This window comes from Cicer arietinum, chromosome 3 (genome assembly GCF_000331145.2).
Source record: "Cicer arietinum cultivar CDC Frontier isolate Library 1 chromosome 3, Cicar.CDCFrontier_v2.0, whole genome shotgun sequence".
In the NCBI taxonomy this organism is placed as follows: Eukaryota; Viridiplantae; Streptophyta; class Magnoliopsida; order Fabales; family Fabaceae; genus Cicer; species Cicer arietinum.
The window spans coordinates 5734011-5750908 of record NC_021162.2 but is presented as its reverse complement, the minus strand read 5'-3'; the positions used below and the strand labels follow the sequence as shown (position 1 = coordinate 5750908).

Here is a 16898-nt window from a genome sequence, read left to right as displayed (position 1 = left end):
ATATTATTTTTTCTCTCTCTATATATATATATATATATATATATATATATATATATATATATATATATATATATATCAAAATTATGAATTTAATTCAAAATAATTTAATTTTATAAACTATTTTATGAAATAAACATATTTAAATCAAGTCTCGTGCAAGACACTGGTTATTATGCTAGTATAAATTTACCTTTACGCTTGCTACCAGCTCAAATAGTAAAAAGATTGACTTAAAAACACGTATGTTGGATCGAATCTTTTATCCCACAACCAAATTGTCATCAATAATTTGTAATTGTGAGATTCAAAATTCAACATCATTACCAATCTGGAAGCATTCAAACAAAGAAATTGGCAAGATCTTTTTTTTTTTTTTTATGGAATAAAAGGAATAAAGATACAATTATAACCTTTGTCCAACCTACCGTTAAAGTGAACACAAACATATGAATACTATAACGATTCGGACTCTTGAAACTATCAATCCTCCCAAACAACAATCTTTTTAAACCTCTTTCATTAGTCAACTAGTCAATTACTTAACTACTCAACTCCTTTTCTATAAGAATTAATAGAGTTTTTTTTAATTATAAGAAATATAGAGTAATATTTAAGAGAATTATTTTTTAAAATTTCTAATATGACCTTATTTATGTAAACTAAAAATCACATATTTTCATATAAATGAGTGTATCTAATGAGTACTATGGTTGTTTTGGGTGAAAAACATTAAATATAACTTCTTTAAATACTCTTCATTGATCTTGATAATTTAATGTTTTGTGTATTGATAGCACTTGGCAGCCTTTGCTCTAAATATGCCTAACTTTATATCTTCTTCATCTATTATAGAGGGATGGTTTAATACCAATTTTAGATTTTGAACTGCCAATTTTCTTTTCATTTATCTAAATAAATATTTTCACACAAATTTAATTTTTCTTTAATATTTTACTGTAATTTCGTCTTATGAGTGCGACATTTTGTTTGTTGCTTGGTGCGAGGTCTTTTTGGTTTTTCCGTCTTGTTGCGGTGTCATTTGGTTTAGATTAATAGAAAAGTTTTGGTCCATTACAAATTTCAATCAATAACTTTGTCAAGGTTACATACACGGAGGCATTGCATTATGAATACTTGAATTTGATAATATTTATAGACATGTTACCGTTTTGTACTTTATGTTACTTTTTTATATTATTAACTTGAATATTGTGAATTTGCTCATCGATTTATCCTTTTTGTTTTAGTGGTTTTGAATTTGTATTGTATCGATGTATTCTATCAATTTGTATGAATGAATATCTTCATTTTTAGTAAAAAAATATGTATTGATTTTTAAAAATTACTCTTCAAATATAGTTTGGATTAAATAATAAAAATAGTAAATTAATTAGAGATTGTTTTCTAAAAAGAATTAATGCCTCTAGTGATTTAAGAAAGACTTATATTAAAGGATACCTTTTCTTTTTTATAGAGTTTATATTTAGAAACAAATCAGATAAAAAGTATTTCACTTACTTGCCCATCTCATATTGTATCTCTTTTAACTTGATCAACACATCTTAATAAAATGATTAGGTATACTATTTTCAAAGATAAGATACACTTTATTAAAATACTATTTTTAAATATTCCAATTGAAATGAAACATAATTAGCAAAATTAATACATATTTTTTAGAATAAAAAACAACCAAATATGAATAATTTATCTACTATTTAATGATAGTATCCATAAAATATAACTTATTTAATTTAACATTTATTATTTTTTAATGACAAAATTTATTAGATATTAAGAATAATTTATACAATAAATATTTTATTGAGATTGCATAGATTAATTATGATAAACTAATTTTCATAGTATGTGTCGTAATCAACTACTATTTTTAATACAAATAATTTGATCAATATTTTTCTTAATATGTGTAATTTGATCTATTTTCAAGTATAATAAGTAGAATAGTTAAATAGAAAATATTGTGGTGATCGAGAAAGAAATTAATAAAAATACTATTGAAAATAATAAATTAATAATTCTTTACTCACTCATTCTCATAATGTGTAACTCAGTTAACCATTCACACACATTAAAAAGAGTTTATAAATAAATAAAAGATTAGTAAATTACTTTAATCAAGTATTTTAGTTTCCGTCACTAATATAAATTTAAAATAAAAGATATTAACTATTGAGTTAGTATTCATAAAAGAATAAAATTAGAAGAAAAAAAATCAAAATTCAAATATATGATTGATCTATTAAAATATGTGTTTTTTAAGTTTTAGTCTCTATAAATCATTTGATTTGATTGGTCGTTGTTTTTTTATTTTAATTTATGCAAAATTAATTTTTATTGAAATTAGTTCCTGCAATATAAATATAGTTTGGTGGTGAGATGCGGAGTTAAAGAGTTAAATGATAAAAATGTCTAACATATTAAAATTAATATTAATTACTATAACATGTGTGTTGTAAAAATAAATCTTTATATGATTAATAATATGGACTAAAATCAAATATTATATATATATATATATATATATATATATATACTACAAGTACAAAAATAAAAAAGTAATGACTAAAAAAAATATTTGTTTAGAATAAAATAAAATGAAATAAAAGACATGAGTACAACGAACAATCTTATATTTAAATTTTACAAAATCAATTAATATTACATTAAAAATAAAAGAAGTCATTTATTATAGAATAACTTTTTTTTTATGAAATGAATCACATGAATATATAGTATTCCATAATCACAAATTTGAGTGGCTTAAATGCCTACTTTGACTCACAATTCAAAAGTCATAAACCTGCCAGCTCCAAACACCAATTAATGGGTAACATGATTTTTGCCCAACTTTTCACATCCATGCAGATCCAATAATTTAATTCCTACCAAATGGGTTGAGTTTGAATTTGAGCTAACATTGCCTAATATGTTTCCATTGGACAAACGGTTTAATATGGCTAGTAAATGAATCATAACTACATTCATGTGCTTTATGCCACTTGTCAAACATACAAATGACAAAATAGTTAGCACCTACCATTTCTCATTGAACGTACACCAATAGGAGCCATCATAATTCTTCTCAATGTACTATAGTACGATATTACTCTATCATTGGTTATTTCTGTATAAAAAAATAGGATTAAATTCACCTTTAATTAGTCTCTTATTTTCTTATTCATGTTTTTGTTTTATCTAATTTTAAATTAGAAAGTAAATAGTTCTCAATTTTAAAATTTTATAGATTTTATTTGTCGTGATGTGTTATATTGAATAATTGATTAATATGTCATGAGTGAGATAGCAATGTAAATCTTTTAGGAAATACATACTAGAATATTTTTGTTTTACAGCAACACATTAATCGGTATGTAAAGTTAAAAATTATTGTGGTAGATTATGAGAACGGCTTTTTATTCGAGTGAAGTGCAGCGTTGTATTTGTCTTATGCGATGGTTTTTGTTTCCAATAACAATCATTTTATAAATATGTGGATATAATTATTATATACATAACGATTTTTCAATTTATAACAACAACAGTTTAGGTTGTTGCTAATAGAAAACCGTTATCGTTGCTTCTCTTTAAAGAATATATTTTTCGGGAATTATCAACGGATTTGCACCGTTCTTTTTGAAGAAATTGTTCTGTAGATCTTGTTTTTTAAACACTCATTGTAAGCTACTGTAACGTTTTTTCTTTAACCTATCAATAATATAAAACTATCAAATACTACAATTGGTTATTATATATCATTTATGTCAAAATAACATTTATGTCAAAATAACATTGTTCAAAATAAAATATTTAGATCTTTAATGTGTATATATCCCTAGACATAATGTCAATCGTTTTTATTGATGACAGATAATTAGAGTGATATACAAATCTCAATAATAGAGTCATGGAATGTTGATTATTTCAAAGTTGATACATTTTCACAATGGTTGATTTTAATAAATTTTATACAGGATAATTGTTATTTAAAAGATGTTATTTTGATTAGGATTGGTAACGATTAACATTGTGTCTTCAAATATATATACATTAAATATCTAAGTATTTTATTTTGAACAATGTTATTTTGATATGAATGATATATGATTGACAATATATTGTAGGATAATAACCGATTGAAGTATTTGATAATTTTATATTATTGATAAATTTATATCTATAAATTTATTATATTATTAAAATAATAATATTTTACTAAATTTATTATCCTCAAATTCAATAATTTACAACACTGTTGGTTTTAAAAATATTTTATTTTTCGCAACAGTTAAAAAATATTGTGGTAGCTTACAATAAGTGATTGAAAAAAGGTCTACAAGAATGATTTCTACAAAAGGAAAAGGATCAAAACCGTTGATAATTTCTTTAGAAACCTGTTATCTAAAGGGAAACAACAACTTAAAAGTGTTGTCGTTATAAAATTAAATTTTTTTCTTTCTAAAAAGGATAACTACAACTACAATTCTTATCAAAGTATTATTTTTCAAAACAAAAAAAAATTATCAAAAACAAAGGTAACGTCTCAGTTCTCTATGGATAGAAAAACTATTCTCGTAAAATACAACAACAATTTTTTAACTTTACACAATGATTATTGTGCATTGCAATAGGGCAAAAAAAATTGTAGTATAAATCATTAAAGTTAAAAATGAAAGGAGTATTAATTCTTCTATTATATGCTTAGACTAGAAAAGAAACAACTCTTTTGTCCCATTTTTTTGTAACATTTTTTTTGTCACATTTTAAATATTATTTTACAATATTAATGGAACCTTATTTACCTCTTTTTATATAATAATGTGTTTTACTCTTTTTCTATTATTCCTTAGACATTGTTTTATGACAAAATCAAAGTCATGCCTTAGGGGTATATGATACAAAGTCTAAGGGCTGGATAACAATGAAGTTGTCTGACCAAGCGTATGAACGAGTTGATTGCCTTCAAATAAGCTTAACATCTAACATTTGAAAAACTACATATAAGAATCTCACATTTGATCTATGATGGTGTCTAAAATAGAGAATCTTCAATGATAACATTGTGAATTGTGCTAGTTGTGTTGGGTGGGTTCATTTTTCAAGTAAAAACCACTAATTTTATTAGTATTATAATTATTATTATTATTGTTATTATTATTATTATTGAAAGAAAAAAAGAAAGAAAGAAAAAAAGAACAAGGGTGTTAATAGACTTTGGCCCATGTGTGCTTACCTAGTTATTAAAAAGAAAAGCAAGACAAAAAAAAGGTTGAAATAGTGTCCTAAGGGATAGCGTGCCGAAAACAAAAAACAACAAGAAACATAGCAAGGCAACAGTAACAAGATAAGAGAAAATAAAAGTTTGATTTTTGTGGTGGTAACAAGTGTGTAGCAAATTTGCTCTGTTTGATCTACAATTTTAGTATGTTATTTCTACCACTGAGTTTGTTATTTTAATATGTTTCTCTAAGAGTTACTTTAGAATATCCACTTAAGTGGAAGATTATAAGGTTGTTGTTATTGTTGATTGGTGTTCCCTATTGTTATTAGGAAGACCCTCGTGTACCCATTAATTATTATAATGAAATTTTTTACTAGATTAGGTCATGTGGCTTTTATTCTCTCAATTTGAGGGAACTTTTCCACGTTAAAAATTGTGTTTGTCTCATATTTAATTTCTGTCAATTATTATTGCTCTGTGAAATTGTATTTTCTGTTTGACCATTTATCTGCACAGGTGGGAGAAAAATATTTCGCATTATTGAGATAATTATCTCTTTTTTTTTTTCTTCCAACAACGTGATATCTAGAGCTCGGTTAATTTGATTTGTGCATTTAAATAGATGAGGACAATAAAAGTTCGAATATGATTAAACTCAACTCTTCTAATTATACACTTTGGAAGACTCTCTTAGAAGATATGTTATACAATAAAGACTTGTATGATTTTATTGAGGGTGACACTGCTAAACCCACATATAAATATGACATTGACTGGAAGAAGATCAATAGAAAAACAGTGGCGTTGATCAAACTGTGGTTGGATTTGAGTGTATATCCACATGTTGAAACTGATAATTGGGAAGTCCTTGTTGTGACATTGACCAATTCAGCTCAAAGTGGAAAGTAGAAAATGTTAACAGTTAAAGAGAGCATGTTGAATGAATAATCTCGAAGAAATGAACATGGTTTGTTTGGTTCTTCCTCAAAGTCAGAAGCACTAGTTACAGAGACACGAGGGATAAGTCAATCTAGAAACCTCCATAGACGCGACAACTCTAAAAGTCATAGCAAATCAAGAAGCAAGTCGATGACTAGAAAATAGTGATATGCTATCATTGTGACAAAATGGGTCACATAAAAAGAAATTGTAGGTTCTTTAAGAGAGATTAATCAAGGGAAATATATTAAGACAAAAAGAATAAAAATAATAAAGATACAACAACACTTGTATCTGTTAATAATAATGTCTACATTGTTTGTGATGATAATTCCATAAACCTTGCATGTCAGGGTTGCACTTAGAGGTCATAATTTCATCTTTATCGCACTGAAAGTATAGGTGTTATAGGAACTTTTGAGGGATAAGAGAAATTTGCAAGAAACGTGAGAATCAAGATATTGATATATGACTGAAATAAAAAATAGTGAGAGAAAGACGAAGTTGTGCTTTTATTTAAATTTTTTTAGTGTATTAGTCCTCTAAATTACATAGTTATCATTATGACTTTGTGTATTACAGAGAGTCTTTGCCTCTTCGAAATGCACAAAATTTATTATTTTTCGAGGGCACTAGCACATGTGTGAGTACCAAATGTTAAGATAGTTGAAAAGGTAGAAAAGAAATAAAAACAAATTAGGTGCCCAGATTAACAATATGAAGTTCAACGACCACTTATATGCACACATGATAGTATCAAATGCTTTGACTGATGAAAATGTAGAGACTAATTTTTAGAGTTATGATTGTCAAACAAAATTATGCTAGATGTAGAGAGCCATAGTCTCCATAAAGATACTTAGATTCCTTATTTCATATCTTTAAAGGTATTAAGCCATTTAAGAGATCGAAGACCTCATATTCATCGATATATAACTCTAAAATTTGAAGTTATTCTTGTAATGAAGTAAATAATTTTATATTAAAAAATAAAGACAAATAAATTTATATATTTAATCTAAAATTTAAACTAAATCCATCAATTTTTTTAATATTATTTTTTTTATATTTAAAAAGTTAAAACTATTGAGTGCATGAAAAGCACCTCTCTAAGATTCATTTTTCCGATTAAGATATATATATATATAAAAAAGTCAACTTTAAATTAGACTAACTAATAATGAAAGCAAAGGGTAAAAACGTGAGATATGGGAGCAAACGTGTAAGTTCCTAATTGCATAAATACGCTTTCCAATTTCCTTTTTCCGGTATTCCCTCCGCATCCTATGACGCAAATCAATTCCATTAACTCTCTACTTTTCGTACCACTACAATTATAGCTTCTTCTTCTTCTTATTCCTTCCTACTAGAAAATCTATTGTCATCATATTCTATTTTTCGTCTCTACTCAAAGTGAAACTACCTCCTAGGGAAATAATGTAAGACTTTTTTTTTAATATAAAAATAGTGTTAGATTATTAACTAGAAGAAGATGAGAGATTCAACTATTTACAATTTCTGTCAAATAAATTTAAAAATCCTATAAAAAATATAAATTCAAAGAAATCAGTATTACGATTAATTTACGTAAGATATGATGAAGAAAACTAATCCAATTAAAAAGATAATAAAAAAGTAGATCTTTTTAAAAAAAAAATGGAAAACCTAAGAGTATCTCTAACTGTGAACTTAATATGAGTTCATTAATCGGGGTCCACCGTGCCACATTGATTTATTATTATTCATAAATTAATAATAAAAAAAGATAACTGTATCAAAGTACTTATTCGTGAGAGAACGATGATGACAACTTGACACATCTCCAACAGTGAACTCCAAAAACTGAACTCATTTTGGCTACCATTGAAAATGCTCTAACATTATTAATAATTAAATATTGATAATTAGTAATAATAATATACGGAATATGAATATGATAATAAAATATAAGATTTGCTGTGAACTGAGTTGACCTTGCCATTTATAACTAGAGAAGCAGTAATTTCATATCTTTACAATAATAACTATCCTATAATTATTGTATTAAAAATCAGTTTCAAGAAAATGTTGCCGCTATAAAAAAAATTGCCGGCTAAAAAAAAGTTTTTGGTTCAAAAATTTATGATGAAGTCATTGTACAAAAATGTATGCAAAATATGTCTTTTATCACTAGAGTAAATATTTAAATTACTGTAAAAATTATGTTATCAAAATCATATTAAACTTTTTATACATTATTGATTTGTTCAAATGACCAAAAGATATTTGAGTATTAAAAAATGACTAAATTATGCATAATTATTCAAATGATGTTTTTTTATTAAAACACGAATCTTAATTTGTTGTTGGGGTTAAAAGAAGGTCTATGTCAAAAACAAAAAAAAAGTTACACAATAATTAATAATTAAATGAGAAGTCAAAACTCCAAAAGCACCGGCCACAAGCTGACATTGTACATTTACTTTTTATAATCAAAGTTTATCAAGAGGGTAAAAGGGAAATTCCAATACATGGTACACTTTAATCTCTCAATCAGGCTGAAGGAAGCTACAAATTTATTTACTTATTTATTTATTAAAAATCATATTTATTCTTTCAAATTAATAAATATTACATCGATTAAGAATAATATAATTTAAAATAGTTAAGATTAAAAGGAATAAATTTGCGAAAAATTCATTAATAACTTAAGACGGCAAAATGCCTACAAATAAGACAAAATATATAAATATAATAAGATTGAAGTATCTAAAATACTCATGTATTTGGAGCTGTAATGTTAAAGATACAAAAGTCATTGTATGAGTTTGCATTGAATCAAAATTAATCTACAAATTTAAACAAAACAAACATTGCACTAAAATAAAAAATAAAAATAATGTCGTAGTAAGACCACTAAATCATGATAAAAAAAAAACTAAATATATATGAAAATAATTTATTAAATAATAGAGAAAAAAAAAACGATTTAGATGAATAATTTAAAATAAAAAACTGAGTAAAGAAAAGAAAACAAAAGGAGAGAACCACACCTAGGTTTTTTGCAAATTTATATTTTTAAAAGGCTTAAATAAATACCTATTTGCCACTTAACTTATATTAATAATTGAGTTTTGATCTCATAATTTTAAAACTAGTGAAGTTAGTCCCTTAAGTTATGTGTGTAAATACACTTTGACTCTTTTGGTCAATATGACACTAACATCCTTAATTCTTATATTTTTTTTCTATGAAAAACTCTAACTACCCCCTGCTTTAGAAGCTTCAGTTGGTAGAATCTCTTATTCATATCCAATTGATTCAAGCAAACTAAGGTCATTCATAGTAGAGGTATTTCCCTTATTAATCATTCCACGTGATAAGCACCTCATTGCAGCGTCATAAAATTGAATGTATATAGAGATTGATGTTTGTACATGCACTCCTTTTATCTCTCTCATCACTTTTTGCAAGTCTCATAGAATAAATTGTCCTAAAATAAACAAGTTTTGTTGAAGTGTAATGATATAAAGTTATTGATGAGACTTGATTTAGTAATTTTTTTTAGTGTTTTGTTGGAGATTATGATACTATTAAACACTATAATTGAAAAAATTATAAAATAAATTAATAGTACAACCAAAATCCACTTAAAAACCAAATTTAAATAATTTTATAAATACTACAAATATATAGATAAACAAAAATCTAACACATACAAAAATTCAAAACTTAACCGCACTAAAAAAATTTAGAAACTCATCTATAATTTGTTGAAAAGCATAAATTTGTAAGTTGGTGTATATAGCTGTGTTCAATTTGTTACCCTTGTATATTATTTATTTCATTTGAACCGTCTTTTGGCTTGATTAAAAAATTACCTCACCTTTTCCAATCATGAAGGAAAAAGGATAAAATTTCAAAAATATGAATAGTCTTCTCCGCGTAAAGGGGGAAAATGCATAATCATCACAATCAAATCTTAGTAGGTGGTGTAGTGCACATTGAGTTGAAAAAGAGAGGAAAAAAACAACTTAGCTAATTGAGTTTGAAATAAATTGCTTTCAAAGATGGCCATGAGTTGGCTCTTTTTGCAACTAAAGTTTGACCAAGCCATCATTTCAAAGACTCTTCTTATGATGGAGAATGACATTTTTTAGCTATGAAAAGGCACTACTTTCTTTTTTTGTTCACCAAAAAATAATTGTGTCTCTTCTTTGTGGTTAGTCACTTAACTATGCCTAAAAATTTATTTGCTTTATTGAAAGGAAGAAGAATGAAGGGATGACTTTATTTGGCCGACATATTCCATGGGACAAGCAAAATAGTAAAACCAAAATTGCTGCCAACTAGTAGATCCAACAATTTTACACACATTTTTTTATTTATCAAACACATATTTTTTTTCACAAAATATCAATTTGTTCCGAGGTGGATCTCGTGGGGTGACCAGGTGTCTTTATTGTAGCTAAGTTTGTATTAAAAAAAAATTCAATAAGAGTAGTGTATTTACACGTATTTAAATAATTTGACGTCATTATTTGATCTTAATAAGATAATAATGGTTTATTCAAATATCAAATGCACGTCTTCTATTGTGGGATTTTTATTACTCGAAATTTCATTAAAAAATGTCATAATTACTTAATGTTGCATCACATTTTTACATTTTTAAAAAGGTTAATTAGTTCAAATATATATTCTCATAAATCAAATCAAGCACATTTATAAATGTGGAAAGCCACTTATTGTGTTGGGTCAAATAAAATGGACTAATTTTCAATAGCAAGACAAACACGACGTGAATTTTATTTAAAGAGACGTTTACATTTTATGTCTCATATAATATTTGAATAATATTATATTTAATGGAGGTAACTTATGAGAAATCAGAAAGATTAATGTGGAGATTGTTAAATTCTATATATATTTATATAAGTTCTTAAGTTATTGAAGGAAAATATTTTATTTTTTATTATAATTATTTATAAAATCACATATATGAATGATTATATTGTGTTAAATTTTTTCTTTTATATAAATTATATGTAAACTAAATTCTTTATCTGTTAGGCTTAACTCAAATTGACTAATACTGATATTGTTAGGTTGAATACCATGCTCTGGGTTTGAATGTTTGACCTTACAGTTGTGTACGATTTTCTTTATCATTTCATCTAGAAAAAAAATATCAAACTCTTTAAATAATTACATAAAATTTAGTTATTTTCATTATTTCATTGATAAAACAAATGCACAACTAAATGTTCCAAAAACTAAATCACATGCGATTTGGTTTAATTTAGGTGACAAGTTTTTTTAAAAATCTTATTAGATCCATTAAAACAAGTTTAAAATAATTACATAAATAATAGATTAATAGTAAATAGGTATTAAAACTTATATATACAATTTTGTTCGGTCCAATTTAATTTTGACAAAGAAATCCGAAATGCGATCCTATCTATCCATGCCATTTTCACAAAAATATCCAAAAAAAATATTTATTTTTATGTGGTTTTCAATTATTTTAAATCTGTTTGCAGTTTTATTTTGAATCGGATTGAATACGAACACACTATGTACAAATGTTTGATTTCGAATTTAAAATTTCTTATTTATCTGCAATTAAAATGTATGAGATTTGACTTCTCTAAAATGAGAAACGGTGAAGTAAGTGAATCAATGATTTATATTATAACCATCCATAATTGATAATATATGCACAGAATTATAACAATTCATTTGATAATCAATAATTAACATTACTCATTTTATTTTTTAAAATAAATTTCTCACTTTAAAAAAAATCAAATTCAAATTCAAATTCAAATATGTGCATTAATCACTAAATTATTTAAACAAAACAGGAGACAAATTAGTAACATAACTACCCTAGTTATTACATAGTCATGTGAATGGGTCCATAGTGTCTTTATTTTTGAAAACCTAGTTATTAATATTGGGAAATTATTATTATTGTAATGTGATTGGTGAATGGTCCACAATATATTTAGCATTTCAAAAACCTGAATGTAGATTTGTAGGGTAAACAAACAAATACCACCAAATCAATAGTTTCATGTGGAAGCAGTCTCCCTTTCCTTTAACATCACACACGTGTTAACTTCCCTCACTCGTGCCGTTTTCATCGGATTCGCACGTGCCACACATTACATATTCCCTACATAGTCTCCCTCATGTCCTGTCCCTCATTCATCTTTCAAAACACACTCTCTCTCTCTCTCTCTAGAATCTCTCTGTCATGGCTTCACCGACACCATTGTTGAAAGATGAGTTAGACATTGTGATACCAACAATAAGAAACCTTGATTTCTTGGAAATGTGGAGGCCATTCTTTGAACAATATCATCTCATCATTGTTCAAGATGGTGACCCTTCAAAGACAATCAAAGTGCCTGAAGGTTTTGATTATGAACTATATAATCGTAATGACATTAACAGGATTCTTGGTCCTAAGGCTAATTGTATCTCTTTTAAGGATTCTGCTTGTCGTTGTTTTGGTTACATGGTTTCAAAGAAGAAGTACATCTTCACCATTGATGATGATTGCTTTGTGAGCTTCTTTTCCTTTCATTTTTTTTCCAATCTGGGTTTTTTTATAATTTTAGATCTTGATCTAGTTTTTGTTTTTGTTATTGAATTTTGATTTTTGAGGTGACCCTTTTGGAAATTTTGGATCTAGTTATGTTTATTTTGTAGTTTTGTTGTTTGTTTAGTGTAATTAATTTTGGTTAAGTTGTTTTGTAGTATTTTTTGGGTTTTAGCTGTTGCATGAATTGGATCTTCATTTGTTTGGATTTGTGTAGTTTATTTGAGACAAGAGATTTGATAATTAGTTTGGCATTGTCTTGAAAATTGGTGGTGGAAGTTTTTTTTAACAGTTTAAACTTGAAAGGTTTGTGTTTCATTTGCTTCACTCTTAACTTATGAATCGTATACACAAACACCTGACACAACATTGACATGATATTGATCAGAATCCGTTGACACTTGTCACACTGGTGATAATTGAGTAGCATGCGTTGGTGTTGTGCCGAAACACTAGACACGAATTTGATCTGAAGTGTGTTACATAGCTCTTAACCAGTGGTGGATTTAAAATTTGAAACTGTACGTGGAAAGTAGTAATAGTTTTAGAAAATAGTAGTGATGGAATATATCTACATGTGTAAACACCTACCTTTGTAGTAAAGACACTTTTGATCAAAGATGTGTCCCAGTCTCAATGTCGAACACATGTTAGACACTGACAAGACACCAATACATTAGACACTAACACCACCCCACACCGATACATTGATTACATTCAATAATTTCATTTTCTCACATTATTATCGGTGTCAACATATCAGAGTTGTGTCCGTGTTCGTGTCAATATCTGTGCTTCATAGGTCAACATGCTTTGAACACCAAACACATTCAATCTGAAGTATCAGTGCTACCTAGGTGGCAGATTTTTTGAGAACTGCCATGGCCAATCTGTGAAGGATGGTGCTTCATGGCATTTTATGGCGGACTTTTGGCTTTTTCTGCCATGGATAACACTGTTATTGATTATGTTAGGCATATGTCAATACATTCTAGGATTTCATGAATGTATACTTCTTTCTTGCTACCCTCAATATTTAAAATGTTAGGATTCATAGTTTTTATTCTTATTATATTTTGTTGTTGGTGTGGCTTAGGTTGCCACTGATCCATCAGGGAAAAAGATCAATGCACTTGAGCAGCATATCAAGAACCTTCTCTGTCCATCCACACCCTTCTTTTTCAACACCCTCTATGAACCATACAGAGAAGGCGCAGATTTCGTTCGCGGCTACCCCTTCAGTCTCCGTGAAGGTGTACCAACCGCAGTTTCTCATGGTCTTTGGCTCAACATCCCTGACTATGATGCTCCTACTCAGCTTGTGAAGCCTCTTGAGAGGAACACTAGGTACTACTACTACTACTATCATTTGTGCACTCTTATCATCATTTTAAAAATTGAATAATTTTCACCTTGTATATGAGTTTGATTATGAGTATTATGATTGTTATGCTTAAGGTATGTGGATGCTATTTTGACCATCCCAAAAGGAACTTTATTTCCCATGTGTGGAATGAACTTGGCATTCGACCGTGAGCTCATAGGACCAGCAATGTACTTCGGTCTCATGGGTGATGGTCAGCCTATTGGACGATACGATGACATGTGGGCTGGCTGGTGTGTCAAGGTCCATTCTTGGCTCTTTTTTCCCTCAAATTCTCTCTGTTTTTAATTTGAATTTTTGGAATGCAAAAGCATTACAATAACAATTGCAATTCCAACTGGATTGGCACTACATCTGCTAATAATCATTAATCACAGTTTGTGTTCAAATATAAATGTGAAAATTGTTAACAATGTTCAGAATCACGGTTGATTGTGTTCATGGATGATTAATAAGTTGTGACACCTTGTTATATTCATTAACCATCCATTGAACTTATTAAGTAGTTGAACTGCGTTAACCACCCGAGTTGTTTAATTTTTTTTCTCTTCAAAATAACATGACTATTTATATTTATGAATATCATTGCATGAAAACAACTGAGATATATGAATGATGATTGTGTAGGTAATCTGTGATCACTTAGGATTGGGAGTCAAGACTGGTCTTCCCTATATCTATCACAGCAAAGCCAGTAACCCATTTGTTAACCTAAGGAAAGAGTACAAAGGTATTTTCTGGCAAGAAGACATTATTCCATTCTTCCAGAATGTTGTTCTTCCAAAAGAAGCTACCACTGTTCAAAAGTGCTACATCGAGCTCGCCAAGGAAGTCAAGGACAAACTCAGCAAGATCGATCCTTATTTTGACAAGTTGGCAGATGCCATGGTCACCTGGATCGAATCATGGGATGAGCTCAACCCTGCCGTAGCATCCAACGGCAAAGCGTGAATCAATTTTGGTTAGCTACAAACTATCGCGTAATTTGAAGTGAAACTATTTATATACTAATAATTTTTTAGTGTTTATTTTTCCAACTTACTTTTAGAATTTGCAGCATTGTTAGCTGTAATTCTATTTAGTAATTTCATGCTTTGAGCTTAGAAGCAATAAAGGACAACGGTCGCAGGTCGTTGCTTTCTTTTGATTACTGTTTAATGGATAGGGAGATCACACGGCGGCAGCGGCACGATTCATGTGGAATGAGTCTCATAGGAAGGCTATTGATTTAATGATATATTAGCTCATGTTTCTGTTTCTGTTGTTTTTACTTAAAAGAGTGTCATTTTGTATCATGTATCTTACGATTTATAATAAGATTTGATTCACGGTTCAGAAACTAGTCATCTGATTCACAATTTGCATCTTGATTTAACTACTATGATGTCTAGTTTGTTGATGAGTACAGGTACCTGTAGTCAAATTTTAAATTGATGTTAAGCCTCTTTACATACATAAAATCAATTGAATGAAGAGTTACAATTATTGTCCTTTCATTTTTCTAGGATCAAATAGCAGTATTATAACACTATTATGTTAACTGGAATCACTTGACTCTACCTACCATGAAATCAATTTTAATAATTTATATTGTACCATTCAAAGTATCTTTAGAATTAAAATTAAAATCCCATATTAATACACAATTCTCATTAGACAACATTTCTGAAGGTCAAAACGTGCAGATAAAAAAAGTGTTTGATATCTTGTGAAAATGAGAATCTAAATATTAGTTTCTGCATCATCTGGTTTTAGCATATTTCAGTGACAGAAGTTAGATATATTTAGTGTAGATGCTATTGGACTGTGAATATCTCTGTTCCTTGTGGTATTTGAAAGCTTCAAAGTTCTCACGTTGAGTAAATTGTTTCATTGAAAAAAAGAAAGAAAAATAAATAAATATATATATAATACTGTATTCAAATTCAAAATATTTAGTACATGTTTGGTTTTATGGTAGAATTGACAAAATTATGGCTGAGTTACCATAATTTTGTGAAAGTTACAGTTTAGTTTCTGTCTGTTTAATTACTATGATAAATCCAAACATACACTTAACCCTTTAATGATCATCATCATTGAAGATCGTAGAAGATGTAGATGTATGTATGTGCGAGCAGGTGCATATGTGAGAATTTTCTCTACTGTCAAACACGAAAAATTTAAAAGAAGTGGTCGAGTTTCATATGTTATATTCATGGCACTAAAAAATTTCTAGTCAAAACACACCTGATATTGTAGGAAAAATATTTGATCATAAGCAAAGCAGCATAGATGTTTCCTCACAGATTTTCACCTCTGCAAAGTATAGAACTAGTCACCCGTTTTTTGTCATATATTGAAGGACTAGACCATAAGGTCCACTCATGTTGAATTTCTTCCTTCAATAACTGCATTCTCGAGGAACAACATGATCATAGTTGCATATTAAACTGAACCAATAACTAGAATGGTTAATAGGATCTGAATAATGGTTATGCTTTACAGTTTTGAAAGGATGTATGTATTCATGAGTTTTTCATTAATGGTTTCATGAATGGTGATCATGTGTTTGATGTACAAGACTTGGTATACATTGTGTGTTTTGTTTCTGGGATTGGTATTAGAGAAATGGATGTAGCAGTTGGAGTGTCCTTTTGATTTGAAAGGAACTCACTACCTGTCCCTACTTACCTACCTTGCTTGCTTCAAATTCATGTTTCTGACTCAAAGTGGTGACAAGAAAATTAGTTGGCAAGGTG

General features: G+C 28.0%; 1 protein-coding gene and 1 long non-coding RNA gene across 2 annotated transcripts; one reads left to right on the top strand and one right to left on the bottom strand.

Annotated features, from left to right (window-relative positions):
• Positions 1-12425: 12425 nt before the first annotated feature.
• Positions 12426-15499, top strand: LOC101509255 (UDP-arabinopyranose mutase 2). The gene is made up of 4 exons (XM_004491834.4): positions 12426-12737; positions 13870-14120; positions 14232-14400; positions 14785-15499. Exons 1-4 carry the CDS (start codon positions 12426-12428, stop codon positions 15106-15108), a joined length of 1056 nt encoding a protein of 351 aa, XP_004491891.1. The 3' UTR covers positions 15109-15499.
• LOC105851719 (uncharacterized) lies at positions 13870-16846 on the bottom strand. The gene is made up of 2 exons (XR_001143455.3): positions 16387-16846; positions 13870-15569 (listed from the first exon to the last, which is right to left on the bottom strand). It is a non-coding gene; the product is annotated as an uncharacterized lncRNA (long non-coding RNA).
• Positions 16847-16898: the final 52 nt, after the last annotated feature.

Excerpts from the sequence above, each read along its gene's own strand:
- LOC101509255 (XM_004491834.4), top strand. The coding sequence starts at position 12,426 with ATGGCTTCACCGACACCATTGTTGAAAGATGAGTTAGACATTGTGATA. Across the intron at positions 14,121-14,231 it reads CCTCTTGAGAGGAACACTAG|GTATGTGGATGCTATTTTGA; the intron begins GTACTACTACTA and ends GTTATGCTTAAG. Across the intron at positions 14,401-14,784 it reads GGGCTGGCTGGTGTGTCAAG|GTAATCTGTGATCACTTAGG; the intron begins GTCCATTCTTGG and ends ATGATTGTGTAG.